Raw genomic sequence first — 20,167 nt, forward strand, 5'->3', positions numbered from 1 at the left:
AATCGGGTTGAAGAAAAGCTGAGTACTCTTTTCAGTTTTCTTTGCTGCAGTATTGTTGAAGACATGGTACGATATTGTATCAGGGTTGGATGAGAAATTGTTCAACTTCAGAACCAAGACCATTGTAACGTTAGTCATTGAGCTTTAGCTGTCACATCAGAACCTACTGATCTAAAATGGGGGAAAATAGTCACCTTAAATCTGAGGGACTGCTTCAGAAAAGCCAAATGCAAAATAGTACTGGTAGAATAGTGTCATGTTATATGATTTGCTTTTTGACATCGTGATTACTTCCCTTTACTCAGGCATGGGCATTTTGTTAAATTCTGTCACGTGTACATATTGAAATTGTTGATCCATCCAAATTTATTCCTGTTATAGTGTAAAAAAAAATGAACTGCTATAGAATAATAACATACGATTTTTTTTAGAGAATAATATTTCAGTTTTTTAATAATTCACTTTTTTGTTTCACAACTAATAGAATACAGTTTAGCTTACATGGTTTGCTTCACATAAGGTATATTTAGTCCAATGGATCTTTGGATTTAAATATATGTCACAGAGGATACTTTCTGTAGTTGTGTTGAATCTAATCAATTTTGTCTCTGGCTAGTAATTCGACAGAGAATCACTGACAGGATCCTCCTCTTGAGTCACCCTATTCTTAACTATTCCACAGTAAAATATGCCTTGCACTTGACCCCAGAGCTGTACACCATGCAAGACTGGCTTGTGTAGTACAACCCATTCATTTCAATTCAGATTATCAAGCTTAATTTAATATGGTCAGTACAGTTAACTAGAGAACTTGTCTTTCCTTACCTGAAACAAGTCTTTTTAAATTAATTTCTGGTAGCTTAAGGTTTTTTAGTACAGTAATCTATTACTTTTAAATCTTTTAATCTATTTGAATATTTTTGATTATCAGATTTGTTTAAGTAGTTTCAGTCAATGTTTGACAATGGCAATCTGAAGCCCATCATATCTTCTGGGCCGGGTGTTGGGATCCATTGCTTCAAACCCAGTTCCTGCTCGTGGTTCATTTGTTTTATGGGGCATGGGCCAGGACTTTGGATTGATTAACTTCAAGGAGTTACAAAAGCAAGTTCAGGCAAGGAAATAAATAGCACAGGGCTCTTGTTGGACTGTGAATTCAGCATTATTTAGTCCATTGAGTCTCCTTTTTGAATGTTTTATTTCTGTTCCTTTCTTCAGTAAAATCATGGCTGTCTCTATTTTCCTCAATTCTGATACAGTTCCTCACAGCAAAAATTTGTTCATTTTAGTGTTGAATATACTCAAACTGAGCATGCATAGCCGTTTGATAGAGTGAAGTCCAAAGATTTTCCACGCTCCCCATGAAGAGATTTCTTATTTCATTTCTAAATGGCTGACAACTTCCCTGAGAACATGCCTCATAGTTCCGGACCTACCACTAAGAAGAAATGGCTTCTTGATATCTCTTTAGATTCTTGGATGAGATCAGCTGTGTATACATGTTTTTATATGGGAGAACTTGCATTTGATGTGCTGAATTTTATCAATAATATTGAGTGTTTTCTTTTTTTTCCCCAGAGCTCTTTTAGATACTCCCGGTGTAGATTCCAACCTGATCAGTGAAGATTGGGCCTATAACCATTATAGGTGGTTAGTGTGGAAAGTTGCTGCTATGGAGATTGCTTTCCCCAAACAGTTTGGTGGCAGGTGCCTGACACCTGAAAGAATACTTCTGCAACTTAAATATAGGTGATCTATTTCAATTAATTAAATATTTTGGTACTAAAGATAGACACTTGATTTGTTATTGGTCTATTTTATTTCTCTCTCCCAAAATTGAATGTCTGAAACTCTGCTGCCTGTATATGAGCTCATGCCATGTCAAGTGGGCTCATCACCCCTTTGTTCTTTATATCTTTGGCTGTAATATCTTTTATAATTTTCGTGTTCATCTACAAATCTCTCCAGAGTCTCAGCTATATAATTTCCTTAACCATACTGTCATGCGGCATGGAAACAGACTCCTTAAACCACTGAATTTGCATCGGCCATGCACCCATCAAGCCTTAAAAGTCCAGCTTTTTTTCTTTCTTGCTTTTGTCATATGCCTTGTTTAAATCTCTTCATATTTCCACTCTTAAAGTTAGCTGCTGTGATGCAAAGTTATAAAATTTCCTTCCTCTCAGCCATTCAACCCCTTTTCCATCTCCCTTTAGGATTAGCTTTAAAACCTGCCCACTTGATTAAGCATATTGTTATCTGCTCAAATTTCTTTGTGCTTGTATTGCAAATTTTATCAGAATCAGATTTACCATCATTGATTTGTATGAAGTTAATTTTGTTGTTTTGCTAAGACATACAATTGCTATAAATTATAAGAATAAATAAGTACAAAAAAAGGAATAAATAACGAGGTAATGTTCCTGGGTTCTTAGGCTGTTTAGAAATCTGATAGCAACTCCCAGAAGCTGTTTCTGAATCACAGAGTGTGGTTCTTCCTCATCCTTCCTAATGGTAGTAATGAGAAGCGGGTCTTTAATGATGCTTAGTGAGGTTCCATGAGATGATGAATGTCCTTAGTGATGCTGCTGTCTTGAAGCATCATCGCTTGAAGATATCCTGGATGCTGAGGAGGGGTGTACCTGTGATGGAACTGGCTGAGCTTACAACCTTCTACATCTTCTTGTGATCATATGCATTTGCCAATATCGTTGGTGACATGCTGAAACTCCAAATAAAGCAGAGCTGCTGGAGTGGCGCCTGTGTGATGACATCAGTGTGTTGGGCCAAGGATTGCTTCCAATATGTTGCTACCCAACTTCTTCCTGAAGTCCATAATCAGTTCCTTGGTCTTGATATTGGATGCAAGGATGTTGTTTTGACACCATTCCCTCATCCAATCTATCTCACTTTTACCTGATAATACTGTGATGCCTTGTGCTATTTTGCAATACTAAAGACACTATATAAATACCAGTTCTAGTTGGAAGCTGAAGTTTGTCATTTCTTATATATTCTTACCAAATTAAATCTGGAGCAAATTCTCTGTCTTAAAAAGTAGAGTTGTCAATTCAAGAATGAAAAGCTTGTTAATTCATTGTCTTCCAAGATATTCTGAAGCATTTCATTGGCACTGAAATCCTACATTGATTTAAGAGTTCAGTGTATTTTAAAAGCATGCATTTGAAACTTTATGAAAGTGGCAAATAATCACTCAATCTAAGCAGTCTGAAATGGTTTCTAATCCATCTCTGAAATAAAATATCATCCACATATGCGTAGTTGATTGATAACATCCCCTTGGGATGTATTGTTTGTGTGATCTATTGCCGTTTAGTACTGTGCTCTAATGTTCTATATTCTATGTTAATTGTGAATTTTTTTGTAGTGTGGTATTAGACGTTATTCTAGATACCCTGAGAAGTCTTGAATAAAAATTGAGTAAATGCAAATGGAAAATTGAAAATTATGCAAATGTTCTAATTAAAACAAATTTGTCATTGTAGATACGATGTGGAGATCGATCAAAGTCGGCGATCTGCCTTAAAGATAATCATGGAGCGGGATGATATATCAGCAAAAACGTTAGTGCTTTGCATTTCTAAAATAATATCACTGGGATCAAGATCATCCCAAAATAGCCAAAATTTTGAGGATGCAGTTAAAGATAATACAACTATAATTGAGAAACATGCCATAGGATCAAAAAAGGATATGTCATTTGCAATTATTGAAGTCACTGATGGATGGTATGGAATTAAGGCCCTTTTGGATTCTCCACTCACCACTTTGTTACAAAAACGAAGACTTGTCATTGGTCAAAAGATTATCGTGCATGGAGCAGAATTAATAGGGTCACAGGATCCTTGTTCACCTCTAGAAGCTCCGGAGTCCCTCATGCTAAAGGTAAGGATAACAGTTGATCAGATCTTTAACATAATTGAAGATATTATGTATCATTCTGCTTTGTTCTGATATATTAAGCAATAAATATTATTCTGAGAAGGATGGTAAACTTGTTCTTTAGTTCTATTTCTATCCTTCTGACCTAGCACCGTGGTAATAGAAAGAGATATCATATTTAGCTTCCATCGATGATCAAGCCTTCTTAGTTGAGTTTCCCTTCTCACTGTGTTTTCGAGCAACACAATTTGTTCAAGGTAGTTCACATCAGAAGTTGAAAGCAAGTATCTACAGTCCTGACGAAGGGTCTCGGCCTGAAACGTCGACTGCACCTCTTCCTAGAGATGCTGCCTGGCCTGCTACGTTCACCAGCAACCTTTATCTCTACTTGTTTTACATCATGCCAATGTGCTATTCTATATTAATCCTTAACCTGTTGTAACACACATCAAAGTTGCTGGTGAACACAGCAGGCCAGGCAGCATCTATAGGAAGAGGTGCAGTCGACGTTTCAGGCCGAGACCCTTCGTCAGGACTAACTGAAGGAAGAGGTCGAAGAAATTACAGATGGGGAGCAGTGAGAGATGGTTTCACTGAACTCCCGTCGAAGAGAGGATCTAAACTTCTTCGGTGTAGGCATCACCGGAAGAGGCTTCGCAGTAGTGAATTTAAACGCAAACAACAGGAATTCTGCAGATGCTGGAAATTCAAGCAACACACATCAAAGTTGCTGGTGAACGCAGCAGGCCAGGCAGCATCTATAGGAAGAGGTGCAGTCGACGTTTCAGGCCGAGACCCTTCGTCAGGACTAACTGAAGGAAACGTCGACTGCACCTCTTCCTATAGATGCTGCCTGGCCTGCTGCGTTCACCAGCAACTTTGATGTGTGTTGCTTGAATTTCCAGCATCTGCAGAATTCCTTAACCTGTTGTAATCTATTGTTACAAGTGTACTGAAATTTTCGGATGTTAAATGTTAAATTTTGATATGTAAGGAAGGAAGAAGTTAAATGCAGAAATAATTGCACCAGATATTGATAAGACTGGATATATGGAGGGGGGCATAGAAGGCTTGGATGAAATATAAATACGTCCTGGTTCCTTTGAATTAAATAACCTATTTCTGTGCTGTCCACCTCCTTGAATGTTACACCAGTCAGTTGGGCTGAGACTGAGCTATAATATTGCTTCATTTATCCTCACTTGTTGTTTATTGCCTAATAGCTTTAACTAATAAATCTCAAGTTTCAATTGATCCTGACTCCATTGATTCTTTTCCCCCTCTGAAGTCGAAAGATTCTACACAACTTTGTATGAAAGTTTCATTATTTCCACCTAATATCATAGCTTCATGAAATTTATCCCACTGATAATGTTCTTTGCATTTCATTTATAAACTCAATTTAGTATTGAAGTACTAATAACTGTTTTACTTTTCAGAATTATGTTAGTGCTAAACCCTGTATAATTACAGGATCTGTATTGATTATTCAGTGGATGCAATACCATTTTTGTTTTAAAAATGCAAAGGAATCTCCATCTGTATTCAGTTTGTATGTGTCTCTGGTCATAATGGTGCAGCTGTCTATGAATGTCTTTTGTCTTAACTACAAACCCCATTTCCAGAAAAGTTGGGATATTTTCCAAAGTGCAATAAAAACAAAAGTCTGTGATATGTTAATTCACGTGAACCTTTATTTAACTGATAAAAGTGCAAAGAAAAGATTTTCAATAGTTTTACTGACCAACTTAATTGTATTTTGTAAACATACAATTTAGAATTTGATGGCTGCAACACACTCAACAAAAGTTGGGACAGAGGCATGTTTACCATTGTGTTACATCACCTTTCCTTTTAATAAGATTTTTTAATCGCTTTGGAACTGAGGATACTAATTGTAGTAGATTTGCAATTGGAAATTTTGTCCATTCTTGCTTGATATAAGACTTCAGCAGCTCAACAGTCCATGGTCTCTCTTGTCTGATTCTCCTCTTCATGATGCGCCATACATTTTCAATAAAAGATAGATCTGGACTGGCAGCAGGCCAGTCAAGCACACGCACTCTGTGTCTACAAAGCCACGCTGTTGTAGCCGTGCAGAATGTGGTCTGGCATTGTCCTGCTGAAATAAGCATGGACGTCCCGGGAAGAGACGTTGCCTTGATGGCAACATATGTCTTTCTAAAATCCTAATATACGCCTCAGAGTCAATGGTACCTTCACATACATGCAACTCACCCATGCTGTGGGCACTGATGCACCCCCATACCATCACAGATGCTGGCTTTTGCACCTTTCGCTGATAACAATCTGGATGGTCGTTTTCATCTTTGGCACGGAGAACTCGACACCTGTTTTTTCCGAAAACTAGCTGAAATATGGACTCATCTGACCACAGCACACAGTTCCACAGTCTTTCAGCCCATCTGAGATGAGCTCGGACCCAGAGAACTCGCCGACATTTCTGCAAAGAGTTGATGTATGGCTTCCTCCTTGCATAATACAGTTACAAGTTGCATTTCTGGATGCAGTGACGGACTGTGTTGAGTGATAATGGTTTTCCGAAGTACTCCCGAGCCCAGGTGTCTATAATTGTCACAGTCGCATGACAGTTTCTTGGGCAGTGCTGCCTGAGGGCTCGAAAATCACGTGCATTCAATAGTGGTTTCTGACCTTGTCCTTTACGCACTGAGATCTCCGAATTCTCTGAATCTTTTCACAATATTATGTACTGTAGATGTTGAAAGACCTAAATTCTCTGCAATCTTGCGTTGAGAGATGTTCCTTTTGAACTGACTAACAATTCTGTCACGAATTTTGGCACAAAGGGGTGAGCCACAACCCATCCTTGCTTGCAAAGACTGAGCCTCTCTCTCTCTGTATCTTGTTTTACGGCGGTTGGCATCCAGCTTAGTGGTGCATTACCGCCACCCTCTGCTCCAGAATGTGCACTAGACATGCATTCTAAATCCCTTCACCCAATCGCGTGCGCGTACACGTACACACACACACACACACACACAAACCTACACTTCACCCTCCCATCTTTGACCATCCTAGTATCCTATTCCTGTTTATTCGTCATATTCTATAAAAAACTCCTGTACTCCTTAAAAACGCTAAAAATACCCGGACTTGTGCTCTCTCACCCATGCCCAGCAACCCTTTTAATGTGAATTCCTGCATCCCCAACTCCCTTAATTTATTTCTCATCATCTCTCTCTGTATCCCATACTTCCTGCAACACAAAACTACATGTTCTACTGACTCCTCTTCCTGACATTCCTCACACAATCCTGTCTGGTGTTTCCCTATCATTTTCAATGTTTTGTTTAATGCACAATGCCCCAGCCTTAACCTAGTCCACACAATTTTCTCTCTTCTGTTTCCATTACCTACCCTAGTAACTGCAACACTCTTATGTATTTGATATAAATGCCTCCCTTTCCCCCAAAGACTGAGCCTTTGATGGACGCTACCTTTATACCCAGTCATGATACCTCACCTGCTACCAATTAGCCTGCTTAATGTGGAGTCTTCCAAACCGGTGTTACTTGAATATTCTGTGCACTTTTCAATCTTATTTTAACTCTGTCCCAACTTTTGTTGAGTGTGTTGCAGCCATCAAATTTTAAATTTCTGTATATTTACAAAATACAATTAAGTTGGTCAGTAAAACTATTGAAAATCTTTTCTTTGAACTTTTGTCAGTTAAATAATGGTTCACGTGAATTAACATATCACAGATTTTTGTTTTTATTGCATTTTGGAAAATATCTCAACTTTTCTGGAAATGGGGTTTGTAGATTTCCAATGGCAACTACTGATTTAATCACAAGTTGTTCAAGATTGTTTAATGCCATTTCCAGTACACAAGTGCAAAGGGGAATGAAGTCATTGTTACTCCAGATCTGATGCCGCACAAAAAAACACATTAAGATAAAGAACAAATTTTTAGAAAACACAATAAATATAAATTCCCCAGAACCGGGTTTAATATGTCATGAAATTCATTTTGCGGCAGTAGTACAATGCAATACATAATAGTAAACAAAAACTAAATTGCAATAAGATTTATATTTAAAAAAAATAAATAAATGTGCAAAAAGAGCAAAAAAGAAAATATATATTGAGGTAGTGTACATGGATTTATTGCCCATTCAGAAATCTGTTGGTGGATGAGTTGTTGTTGTTCCTAAAACATCGGGTCTCTCTCTTCAGGCTCCTGTACCACCACCTTGATTGTAGGGATGAGAAGAGCTGATATACATAGATTGTGAGTCCATAAAGTGACACTAGGCACAGGAGTGTCCACGCATAAGGTGACTTTGACAGGAAATGATAAAGTAGTGTAGTGCTGTTGTGGGGAGTGGAGGGGTGGGTTTGTGGCTGTCGATGTTGATCAGCCTTACTACTTGGTGAAATAAACTATTTTTGAGTCTTGTTGTCCTGATGTGGATGCTATGTAGCCTCCTTCCTGATGGGAATGGATCAGACAATCCATGAGCAGGGTGGGTGGGATCCATCATGATGTTACTAGCCCTTTTCCAGCACCTTTCTGTATATATGTCCTTGATGGCAGGTAGACTGGTGCCGATGATGCTTTGGGCAGTTTTGACTACCTGTTGTTGAGCCTTCCTGTCCACCACAGTACTGTTTCTGTACCATTTTGTGATGCTCTCACTGCATCTACTGTAGAAGGATGAAAGTATAGATGTGCATAGTCCGGCTGTCTTCAGCCTCTTCAAAGTAGTGATATTATTGAGCTTTCCTGATCGTGTAGGGTGTGTTCTGGGACCAAGCAAGGTTGTGCAAGATGTTTACTTAGAGGAGTTTAAAAACTGCTTGCTGCTTGCACTGCTGTGCTGTCAATGTAAAGAAGTGTGTGAGGCCTCTGATGTTGATAATCATCTCCTTTGTATTGTTGACATTGAGGAAAAGAATATTTGCCTGGCTCCAGGCATCTAGCTCCTCCACCTCCTGTTTGTAGGCCGTCTCATCATTGTTGGTAATCAGCATACTTGACAATGTGATTACTTGAGTGCTTGGCCATGCAGTTATGTGCAAGCAGAGTGCACAGCAATGGGCTCAGCACACAACCTTGTGGCCACTCATGTTGAGGATGATTGGGAGGGAGGAGCATTTGTGCATCCTGACTATCTGAGGTCTGTTGGTTAGGAAATCCAACACCCAGCTGAACAGTGGTATATTTAGACCAAGAAAAACCTTGTATTATGCTATGGAATGTTACCACACAAAAATATTTGGTGCAAATGCTTGAAGTAAGAAGCTAACAAATATGGGGTCCTTGGATCTTCATTTTGTTAACATTAACATTGAACCCAGACCTAACCTTTGATTCTGCCCTCAGGATTTTTTAATTCTATCCATTGCTTTGACTGTAAGCTATGCATTCTATCTTCTTCAAAAGGAAAGCCAATTACTGATTGGACGTTCTGCTCTTTTTATTTGAAGTTCCAGTACAAGAGTTGATATTGTAACAGACTATGTAAAGTGGTAATTAAGATACAGGTTTCCCCCCGCCATCCGAAAGTAGACCATTCCTATGAAACGGTTCATAAACCGGAATGTCGTAAAGCGAAGAAGCAATTACCATTTATTTATATGGGAAAATTTTGTGAGCGTTCACAGACCCAAACAATAACCTACCAAATCATGACAAATAACACATAAAACCTAAAATAACAGTAACATGTAGTAAAAGCAGGAATGATATGATAAATACACAGCCTATATAAAGTAGAAATACTTTTCTACAATCATTGCCGGCACTGTTCTCCGTAGTGAAAATCTCACGCAAGTGCTGTTGGCAAAAACACGGTGCAAGCGCTCTCCAGTAACCTTTAAGCTATGAAGCTGCCAAATCATACCAAATAACATGTAAAAATATACAGCCTGTATAAAGTAGAAATAATGTATGTACAGTGTAGTATCACTTACGGGAATTGGGAAGACAGCTTGCCGAGCACACTGATGATGGTGTGTTAGACTGAGTCTTTGGAGTTTGGATGGTACAGTGGCCCCCACCCTCCGGGCAGCGAACCAATACCAATCCGCGGAGCATGCAGGGGTGCAGCGGTAGCCGGAAGGCACACAGCACACCTTTAAGAAAAAAGCCGAAATAAACATGCTAATTAATAAGGTGCCGCCCGGCACATAATTGTCGGCCCAGATCAGAGGCGATTGCCGGTTGCGTCTGGGCCGACAATTACATGCCGGGCGGCACCTTATTAATTAGCATGTTTATTTCGGCTTTTTTCTTAAAGATGTGTTGGGTGTGCCTCCTGGCTACCGCTGCATTCTCCGCGAATCTGTATCTGTCCGCGGCCTGGGGGTTAGGGTGGTGGGACACTGGGGTGTTGTCTGTTTCCATTAGGGCATGCCGCTCATCTTCTCCAATGACTGCCTACCTCGATGTCGAAGGTCAAGATTTGTCGTCTGCTGTGGCTGATGTGTAAGGCTTACTTGACTGCCGAGCCTCGTGCATTTTTCTATCATACAGTTCTTTGTAAGCACTCAAACCATCTTGCAAATATGCCCTAAACTGACGTACCCTTTCAAAATTAAAGTCATACTTTATCATTGCAGCGAAAATCTCACGTTCAGTTCCTGGACAACTTCACTTTCGCTACTGAATTCGGTTTCGATTGTTATCCTTTCCTCTTCCAATTGCATCAGCTCTTCATCTATCAGTTCTTGGTCATGGGATGCCAAAACCTCTTCAACATCATCTTCGTCAACTTCCACAAGCCAAACTCACTTTGTCCTTACTTCGTTCACCCCGATCGAAACACTTAATTATGTCTTAAGAACCCTTACGAGCTCTTTCAGACTTTTCCGATACCTTAGAACTCACCTTGCAAACGGATGCTCACAGGCACGTGTTTAAGCAATGCCGGCGAGAATGCCATTCCGAATCCAGGTGAGAGCGGCTGCTCGGGGTGCGCGCTGCCTTTTATTGGGCACTGATTTTTTTTTTTTATCGTGCTCTGCCTTTTTTCGTAACAGTGAAAACACGAAAACAGGGAACTAATGTAGGTCTTTCGTAACGGTGGGGTTTCGTAAAGCAAACGTTTGAAGAGCAGGGGACACCTGTAATGTAGTAATATAAACTGGCTAAGATGAAGTTGTGTTAATCAAATTATACTTGTACACAAAATTAGGAAAGGAAATAAGGTTAACATGTGTCTGTCACAATAAAATTGCAAAATATCAGCAGTATTTTAACAAATGTGTCCAATTTTAGATTTCAGCTAATAGTACAAGACCTGCTCGATGGTATGCTAAGCTAGGATTTCATTGTGATCCTCGACCTTTTCCGTTGCCACTATCTTCTCTGTTTTGCGAAGGTGGAATGATTGGATGTGTTGATGTAATTGTTCTAAGAATTTACCCAATACAGGTATGGAAAATAATGTAGTTAAAATTGTTTACAATCTCCTGTTTTAGATGAGGTATTATTGGTTCTAAAATCATAGTATATTATTGTTTAAATTAAACTTTAAATATGAGTAACACTGAGGTTTTAAGTGAAGTGCAAAACTAAAATCTTGTTCTTGAAAGTCTTGTGCATTTTTTCCTATCTTAGCTGTTTATTTTTCCCTAACATGGTTTTCAATTGTTCATCACTTGAAATAATGGAGTGAGAGCAGTTTAATCCACTAATTTTTATATTAAACTGATAATTAGGTAAAACTACATATTTCCTGCCTTGCCTTTGGGTACAGCTGCCTAACAGTTAATACTGTTCGCCCTTTCGCCTTCTGATATTCTACTTTTGTATATTTATGGTGTAATCCATTGACTGCAATTCCAGTGTGGAGACAAAGTGAAGAAGCATAGCTCAGAGAATTGACACTGGTTTCATTATTTTGTTCCAAATTTCTTCTGTTGTTCTTTACTGAACTCAGAATTTATCTTTGACTGCAGAGTATCTCTCTGGGCAGCAAAATTTTATCATAACTTAATAACACAAAGGAATTGCATAAGATTGAGATGTTAGGCTAAAATTTTGTTTAATGTTTTTAAGGCTTACATTTTTAATTCTGTTATTAAACTTGATTGCACAGTGATTTTGACATGGTTGTGTTAATGCCAGGAGCAGATAAATTATTACTTTTAGAGAATGTCAAGAGTTTGTGGAATGTCAGTGGATCTATATTCATTATTAACATGCAAAGTAGAACAGTCCAGCACAGTTCAGGCCCTTGGGTCCATGATATCTGTGCTGATCAAGCTGACAGTTTAAACTCATCCCATCTGCCTAAATGTTGTCCACATCCCTTGTCTGTTGATGTGCCCGTCTAAATGCCTCTCAAATATTGCTATTGAATCTGTTTATGCTACCCCCATGGCAGTACATTCTAGGCCTCGCAAATCTCTTTTAAATATTACCCCTCTCACCTTGGTATCAAATACTAGAGGCATAGATCTTCCATCTAGGGAGAACTACTATCTACCCTGTCTTCGCAGCTTATAATTTTTATATTTTTAGACAGTATAGGATTAAGTTAAGATGGGAACATTTTAAGAAACCTGAGGGACAAGCTAATGCAAAGGATTGGTACACATTTGGAATGAGTTGCCAGAGAAAGTAGCTGAGGTAGATACTATAACAACATTTGAAAGGCATTTGGATAAGAACACAGATAGTAAAGGTTTAGACGGATGTGGGCCAAATGCAGACAAATGGATGAGTTGCTCTAGAGAAAACAGTCCAGATTTATCATACTAATCTGATCAAGACATCATAATGAACCTCTTGCACTCTCTCCAAAGCCTCCTCTCCTGAAATGCAGCAACCAGAAATGGGCACAATACTCTAAATGTGGCCTAACCAATGTTTTGTTGAGTAGCAATCTGATGTGGAGCTTTTATACTCAACGACCTGACTCATAAAGGCAATTATGCTGTATGCCACCTTTATCTACTTGTATTGCTGCTGTCAGAGAGGTATGGACTTGCATCCAAGATCCCTATCTACATCAGTGCTCCAAAGGGTCCTGCCATTTGCTGTTAATCTTCCTCTTACATTTGATTTCAAATCTTACTTTTGAATCCAATATACTAGTTCTCCATGTTCCTATGACTTGATCTTCTAAATTAGTGATATGAATTAATAGATAAATTGCTGTGTTGAATGAGAAAGAAAAGATTGGTAGACATGGTGTAAAACTTAAAAGACCCAGCTCTGTACTGCTAGGTGTATCATACGCCTTGGATTATTGCCATAAATCATTCTCCTTGAATAAACTATGATCTTAGATTTCAGTGATATCTTTTGTTTTGGTAGGGGTCTAAACTTGAACAGTGAAGTCCTTTCCTTGAGGTGGAATTTTATAGTTGGGATGCAATTAATGAGCTTTTTTAATTACACAACCTTGTTCAGAAAGGCTGTATGTGAAGATACAAGTGAAATGTTTATTTTTGTAATTTTATTGTAGTCTATCTGATGGGTTTAGCAGAAGATGTCTGACCCCCAGCCCCAATCCTTAATCACCAGTCCAGAATGGCACATATTCAAAAATAGTCATTGTTTAAATTTGCAATATAGAACACATTTTATCCATAACCTGGGGGTTGCCATGTTGTGTATGATTACTTTCTAGTAATCATTCCTCCTTACCTTGCCTCATTTACCCTCTCGGTCTTTGCTTTCTTCTCTTAAGCTTTGTCAACTTTGCTGTGTTTGATTCTCTTCCACTTATTGCTTGTTCCTCTATCTCTGGTGCATCCTCATTTGCTCCATGTTGCTTCTGGCCTAGATAGTTTTATTGTCCAGCTTGTGTTACTGATTCTGTAATTTCTAGTGCATACACTGTATATTATGAATTAAAGTAGTTGTATATAGAGCCTTTCTCCAGAGATATTTGATGGATGTTTGTTTCACTGTATAATTTGTACTTCTGCAAAGTGAAGTGATTTTTTAAAAAAATTTCTTCAGTGGATGGAAAAAAGCAGCAGTGGGACATGTGTCTTCCGGAATGAACGGGCAGAAGAACGGGAAGCTCAGATACACTATGAAAATCAGCAAAGAAAGCTGGAGATGTTGTATGCCAAAATTGAAGCTGAGCTACATAATCAGAATAGAGGTAATGCACTTCTAAATGGATAACCTTTAAAGAAATCAGACATGTTTATTTCATACTTGTAGCAGTAATTAAATAGTTTTATCATTGTAAATGCATTCATAAACCTTTTCACAGATTATGATTGTATGTTTGTATTTGTGCTCTGTAATAAATGGTTGACATTTTTGCACTAATCCATATTGACAAGCAGCACAGAGACAGCACTTAGGGTTGGATCCAGATCTCTGGCATTGAAGTAGCAATGCTACTTAGTAGCTGTGTCATTGTACCACTGTGCATTATTTCCTCATTACCTCATTCATTTCTATGGTCCAAGTTGTGCATCTGAGAACTATCACATCTGCAGAAGATTTTTATATCAATTGTCACTGAAACCACCTGGTCCGCAATGCAATTTGGATGTCTACACAGGGTCACTCTGTAGTCCTCTGGAGTGGTCCTCATTTAAGAGCTCGGTTTTAAGTGCAACTCTAGCTGATTAGCATCACATAGCTCTTAAAAGAACAACAGGCTTAAGAATCTAAAGGCTACACAGATTGGCTGAGACCATCTAGTGCCTCTTTGAAAACAAGCACCAATTCCAGCAACTGCTGCCCGGGGAAACGTCAGTATGACCTGGAAATTGAGGTACTTGGTGCTTCATGGTCAGAAATGCCGTAGTGCTGGATTAGGTCCAATGATACTGAAACACTGGTTCCATCGGCTGCTCAAGTCTAGAGAAGACAATCTCCAGCCCCTTCAAACATGTGAGATTGAGGTGTAAAACCCCAAAACCCCCTGTCTGTGTGGATGCTGCACGATTTGTTACCCTGTTACAAGTAAGTACCATGAAATAACAGACAGTACACTGCATACAATTAAGCAATTTAGCTCTATAATTCTTAATTTGACTAAAGGGTTAGAAAAGAAAAAGCAAAAAAAAAAGAAAAGGGCCCATTTTAATGAAACAGCCTAATGTACACAAGTTGGAGCTCACGGTTTCCTCTTTGCAGATCCTCCTTCAATCTCCCTGGGCTTTGTTGAATCATGGCCCCGCACTGGGTCAAGTCCTACGACCTCTTCTCTCCAGCGTCTTCTCCCTTCATCTCCTGCCGAACAAAAGACCCCGCTCACACTGCTATCAGGCACACAACACAAAAATGCACTCCCTTCATTGGACGGCTCACATTCCAAAGCACCCGTTATCTCTAACCATAACCCAAATACTACTTCTACAGAAAGACCATTACGTTAGCAGTGAAACCTTTCCCAGGGTGTTACACTTACGCCCCCCCCCCCCCACCAAAATTAGTCAGGTCCTCATGACATTGAGATAATTCATACAAAGCACAAAGTCCAACTCGGTGTAAATTGTAGTGACATAGCTCAACAAGGCGATAGGTGCCACACCCTGTTTCCCTGGTGCTGCACAGACCAGCCTTTCTGGTTGTCTTCTGATTCTTTGAGACCTTCTTACCCTGTCATCATCATCTTCAGGTTCAGACACTCCTTGAGATACTTCTGGTCTACGTGGCAAGGTCTTCCCCAGTCTATCACTCATGCCCCTCCACCACTTGGCCGAGGCCCGCTTCATTCCTTTCATGACCCCACTGAAACCCAGTCTGTCCACAGATAGTCCCCCAGATTTCACCTGATTCAGCATGAGAAGGGTTGGAAATCTCTTCCTCAGTCTGTGGGGAGTCAGCAAAAGGCAGCATATACCACACCCCCATTTCCTCATCCTCCGAGTCCGTATCCCATTTAGGAGCGGGGGCCAGTCTAATTTCTCCTGCTGCTGTTCCTTCAGTCACTCCATGTCACTGCAGAGTCCTCTTACTAGGTGTAGACTCCAGGTCGGGCTCTGGGTCAACCCGCACCTCTTGTGCCAGAGGCAGTTGATGGTTCCAGTGGAGAATCTTGACAGGCCCATTGCCATCCTCTGGCTTCACCCGGAAAACTGGTACATTTGGCATCTGACTCTCCACTACATAAGGTGTAGCTGCACAGCGGTCAGCTAACTTATACTTGGGTACAGTAGCCCCAAATTCCTTATGAGGACTCGATCTTTCGGCATGAATTGAGAGAACCTAACCTTTTGATCATACCTCCTCTTTTTTCCTTTATTCACCTTGGCAGGCCGACCTCAGCTAATTCATAAGCCTTTTTCAGCACCCTTCTCATATCAGACACATACTTCAGATAAGTCTTCAGTGGAAGGCCTTCCTTACCAGTCCCAAAACAAAGGTTGATGAGCAACCTTGCCTCACACCCAAACATCAGATAATATGGCGAGTACCCAGTAGCTTCATTTTGTGTGCAGTTGTAGCAATACGTTGACTCCACTTGTTCTTCTTGCTGATTTCCAAGGTTCTAAGCATGTCTAGCAAGGTCCAATTAAACTTCTCTGGCTGAGGATCACCCTGTGAGTGATAAGGCATAGTCCTCGACTTCTCGACTCCAAGCATATTCAGTAACTCATGTGTGAGCCTACTCTCAAAATCCCATCCCTAATCACTATGTATCCGCCTGTTGAGGCCATAATAAATGAAATACTTCTTGTATCACTTTGGCCACAATGGACGCCCTCTGATTCTTGGTAGAAAAAGCTTGCGCGTATCTGGTGTAGTGATCCATGATGACTAAGACATTCACCATGTTGCTGGCATCTGACTCAATTGACAGGAAATCCATACACACCAGGTCAAGGGGCCCTGCACTCTGCAAGTGGGATAACAGAGCGGCCCTTGTAGGCAGCGTTTTCCTTCGTATGCATTGAGTGCACAACTTGCAGAACTCTTCACCCTCTGGTTTCATTCGGGGCCAGGAGGTTTGATCTCTGAGCAATCCATAGGTCTTTTCAACCCCCAAATGTCTAGAATCATCATGAAGTGACTTCAACACAATCCTTGGATACTTCTCAGGCAGAACCAGCTGGGAACACCGAGGCCGGTCCAGAGGTGATGTGTTCCTCAACTCCATTCTGGGCCATTCTCTCAGTAATGGAAGTACCGCAGTGTGTTTCATCTTCTCCGCTTGGGCCATGTCTCCCTTTTCGACCGCTGACCAAATGGTACCGATGCCTGGGTCATCTCGCTGAGCAGCTGCCACTTCTCCAGCTCTCAATTCCAATAACTGATTTGTCTTCAGAGCAGTCAGGTTACAGTAAGCTTGTGGAATAGCGTCATCAGAAGCTCCCAATTGAACTACTGCTCAATCCTGCCCTTGCCTTCCTTCTGCCTTCACTGATGGAAAACCGGCACATGGCTTTCACTCCCGGGGTAGGAATGCTCTCCCACTCGTCGTCCCTGTCCAGCTCATCAGGTGCATGTCAGGACAAAGCATCAGCATAGAAACATAGAAGACCTACAGCACAATACAGGCCATTCAGCCCACAGTGCTGTGCCGAACATGTACTTACTTTAGAAATTACCGAGCGTTACCCATAGCCCTCTTTTTTGAAGCTCCATGTAGCTATCCAGTAGTCTCTTAAGAGACCCTATCATTTCCGCATCCACCACCGCTGCCAGCAGCCCATTCCACGCACTCACCATTCTCTATGTTTGATAGAAAAAAAACCCTGACATCCTCTCTGTACCTACTTCCAAGCACCTTAAAACTGTGCCCTCTTGTTTTAGCCATTTCAGCCCTGGGAAAAAGCCTCTGACTATCCACACGATCAATGCCTCTCATCAGCTTGGGATCTAAGGGGACCTTGCTTTATGGATCCAGAATTGGCTTGCCCACAGAAGGCAAAGAGTGGTTGTAACGGGCCATGGAGGTTGGTGACCAGTAATGTGCCTCGGGGATCTGTTCTGGGTACCCTACACTTCGTGATTTTTATAAATGACCTGGATGAGGAAGTGGAGGGATGGGTTAGTAAATCTGCTGATGACACAAAGGTTGGGGGTGTTGAGGATAGTGTGGAGAGCTGTCAGAGGTTACAGTGGGACATTGATACGATGCAAAATGGCTGAGAAATGGCAGATGGAGTTTAACCCAGTTAAGTGTGCGGTGGTTCATTTTGGTAGGTCAAATATGATGGCAGAATATAGTATTAATGGTAAGACTCTTGGCTGTGTGGAGGATCAGACGGATCTTGGGGTCCGTGTCCGTAGGACACTCAAATCTGCTGCGCAGGGATGACTATGTGATTAAGAAGGCATACCGTGCATTGGCCTTCATCAACCATGAGATTGAGTTCAAGAGCCGAGGGGTAATGTTACAGCTGTATAGGACCCTGGTCAGATCCCATTTGGAGTACTGCTCAGTTCTCATCACCTCACTACAAGAAGGATGTGGAAACTATAGAACGGGTGCAGAGGAGATTTACAAGGATGTTGCCTGGATTGAGGAGCATGCCTTACGAGAATAGGTTGAGTGAACTTGGCCTTTTCTCCTTGGAGTGACAGAGTATGAGAGGTGACCTGCTAGAGGTGTACATGAGAGGCATTGATCGTGTGGATAGTCAGAGGCTTTTTCCCAGGGCTGAAATGGCTAAAACAAGAGGGCACAATTTTCTATCATCTTGATATTGTAGGGAATATGGCCTGAATTATATCAGTATTAGGGAATTATACCAGTATCAGCCTGGTGAACCTCTGAAACAACAAGATCTTCGTTAGACCTTGCTTTAGACAACTCTGTCTGAGAAGACAAAAGAAAATAAAATTACTTGCAAAGTGCAAAGATAATCTGGTTGTCCCCACTGATGAGTATTTACATATGCATGAGCACATAGCTCCTGGAATATAATTATTGTAATTGAATATGGAAACAAAGGAATAGTAAGGCTTTACAAATCTTTCTGATCTGATTGTGACAGACAAGATGTGCTTCTTTAAAGTCTTAAGAACACGTATGGTTGACATTGAAAATTCTTGTTTTTTTTTAGTTAGCGAGAAGGAAAAGAAGGAACACAAAGTGCAGTTGTTAAGTGAGCAACAAATCATGATGCTTCAGGATGGGAAAGAGTTGTATGAAGCAGTCCTGAATTCTTCAGATCCGTTATCTGCTGAGGTAAAAATACATGTACTCCATCTGTTTCCTTTTGCATATATAACTTGCTACTCTAAGTTATTAATTTATACCATGAAGATCAAGGACCAAGCAAAGTTCACAGTAAATATATGTACTTTGAAGTCACCATTTACAAGTCTGATATTCATTTTAATGTGGGCATACACAGTAAATCCGAGATGCAAAATGGAGTCAATGAAAAACAGCACCAACATGAAAAGACAAACTGTGCAAATATGTGCAAATACAAACAAAAAGTAATAATAAATAAGTAATAAATAGATCATGAAATGAAGAGTTCCTGAAGGTGAACTCACAGGTTGTGGGAACATTTCAGTGGGGCAATGAGGGGTGATAACTGTTCCTAATCCTGGTAGTGTGGGTCCTGAGGCTCCTGTACCACCTTCCTGATGGCAACAGTGAGAGGGAGAGCATGGCCTGGATGGTGAGGATCCTTGCTGATAGATGTTACTTTTCTACAACAGCACTCGATGTAGATTTGCTTAGTGGTGGAGAGGGCTTTAAGATAAATTCTGACCAGATTTCCATTCCTGCTGCTTTAAAAAAAAACATACTGCTTAAAAAAAAGCATTTCCTTTCTTGTAAAGACTTTGCAAAATGTCACTTAGAAGATTCTGTAGAGATATGAAAAAAGGTCTTGTGGTCAAATGAGACTAAAGTGGAACTTTTTGGCCTCAACACTAAGCAGTACATGTGATGCTGTATATCAGCCAGGTAACACTATCCCTACAGTAAAATATGGTAGAGGTAGCATCATGTTATGGAGATGCTTTTCAGCAGCAGGGATTGGAAGTCTGTCAGGATTGATGGAGGGATGAATGCTGCTAAATACAAAGTTCCTGGATGAAAAGCTTGCACTGGGGAGGAAATTCATCTTTCAGCAGGACAACGTGTATTACCCTGAGGCTACGTCCAGACTAGACCAGATAATTACGAAAACACCGGTTTTGGGTAAAAACGACAGCTGTCCACACTAGACATTTTTAAAAATACCTCTGTCCACATTAAAATGGATATTTGGGCGAATCTCCTCATACTGGGCATGCACAGGACACAGAAAACAAGCGAAGTGGAAACGGTATACTTGGTGCACGTTTGTCCAGTTACAGACTAGAAAAACTTAAAAGGAAAATGTC

General features: G+C 40.4%; 1 protein-coding gene across 3 annotated transcripts in view; it reads left to right on the plus strand.

Moving 5' to 3' along the window:
• brca2 (BRCA2 DNA repair associated) overlaps positions 1-20,167 on the plus strand; it is a 134,254-nt gene that overhangs the window by 82,371 nt on the left and 31,716 nt on the right. For all 3 annotated transcript variants that reach the window (XR_010018741.1, XM_063054285.1, XM_063054286.1), the window contains exons 16-20: positions 1,579-1,749; positions 3,507-3,906; positions 11,171-11,326; positions 13,868-14,015; positions 18,886-19,010. Coding sequence is in view for 2 of the 3 variants with exons in the window: in XM_063054285.1 (XP_062910355.1) it covers positions 1,579-1,749; positions 3,507-3,906; positions 11,171-11,326; positions 13,868-14,015; positions 18,886-19,010 (1,000 nt within the window). In the remaining variant the exon portion in view is untranslated. The remainder of the gene's footprint in view (positions 1-1,578; positions 1,750-3,506; positions 3,907-11,170; positions 11,327-13,867; positions 14,016-18,885; positions 19,011-20,167) is intronic.

The sequence above is a fragment of the Mobula hypostoma genome, chromosome 7 (genome assembly GCF_963921235.1).
Source record: "Mobula hypostoma chromosome 7, sMobHyp1.1, whole genome shotgun sequence".
In the NCBI taxonomy this organism is placed as follows: domain Eukaryota; kingdom Metazoa; phylum Chordata; class Chondrichthyes; order Myliobatiformes; family Myliobatidae; genus Mobula; species Mobula hypostoma.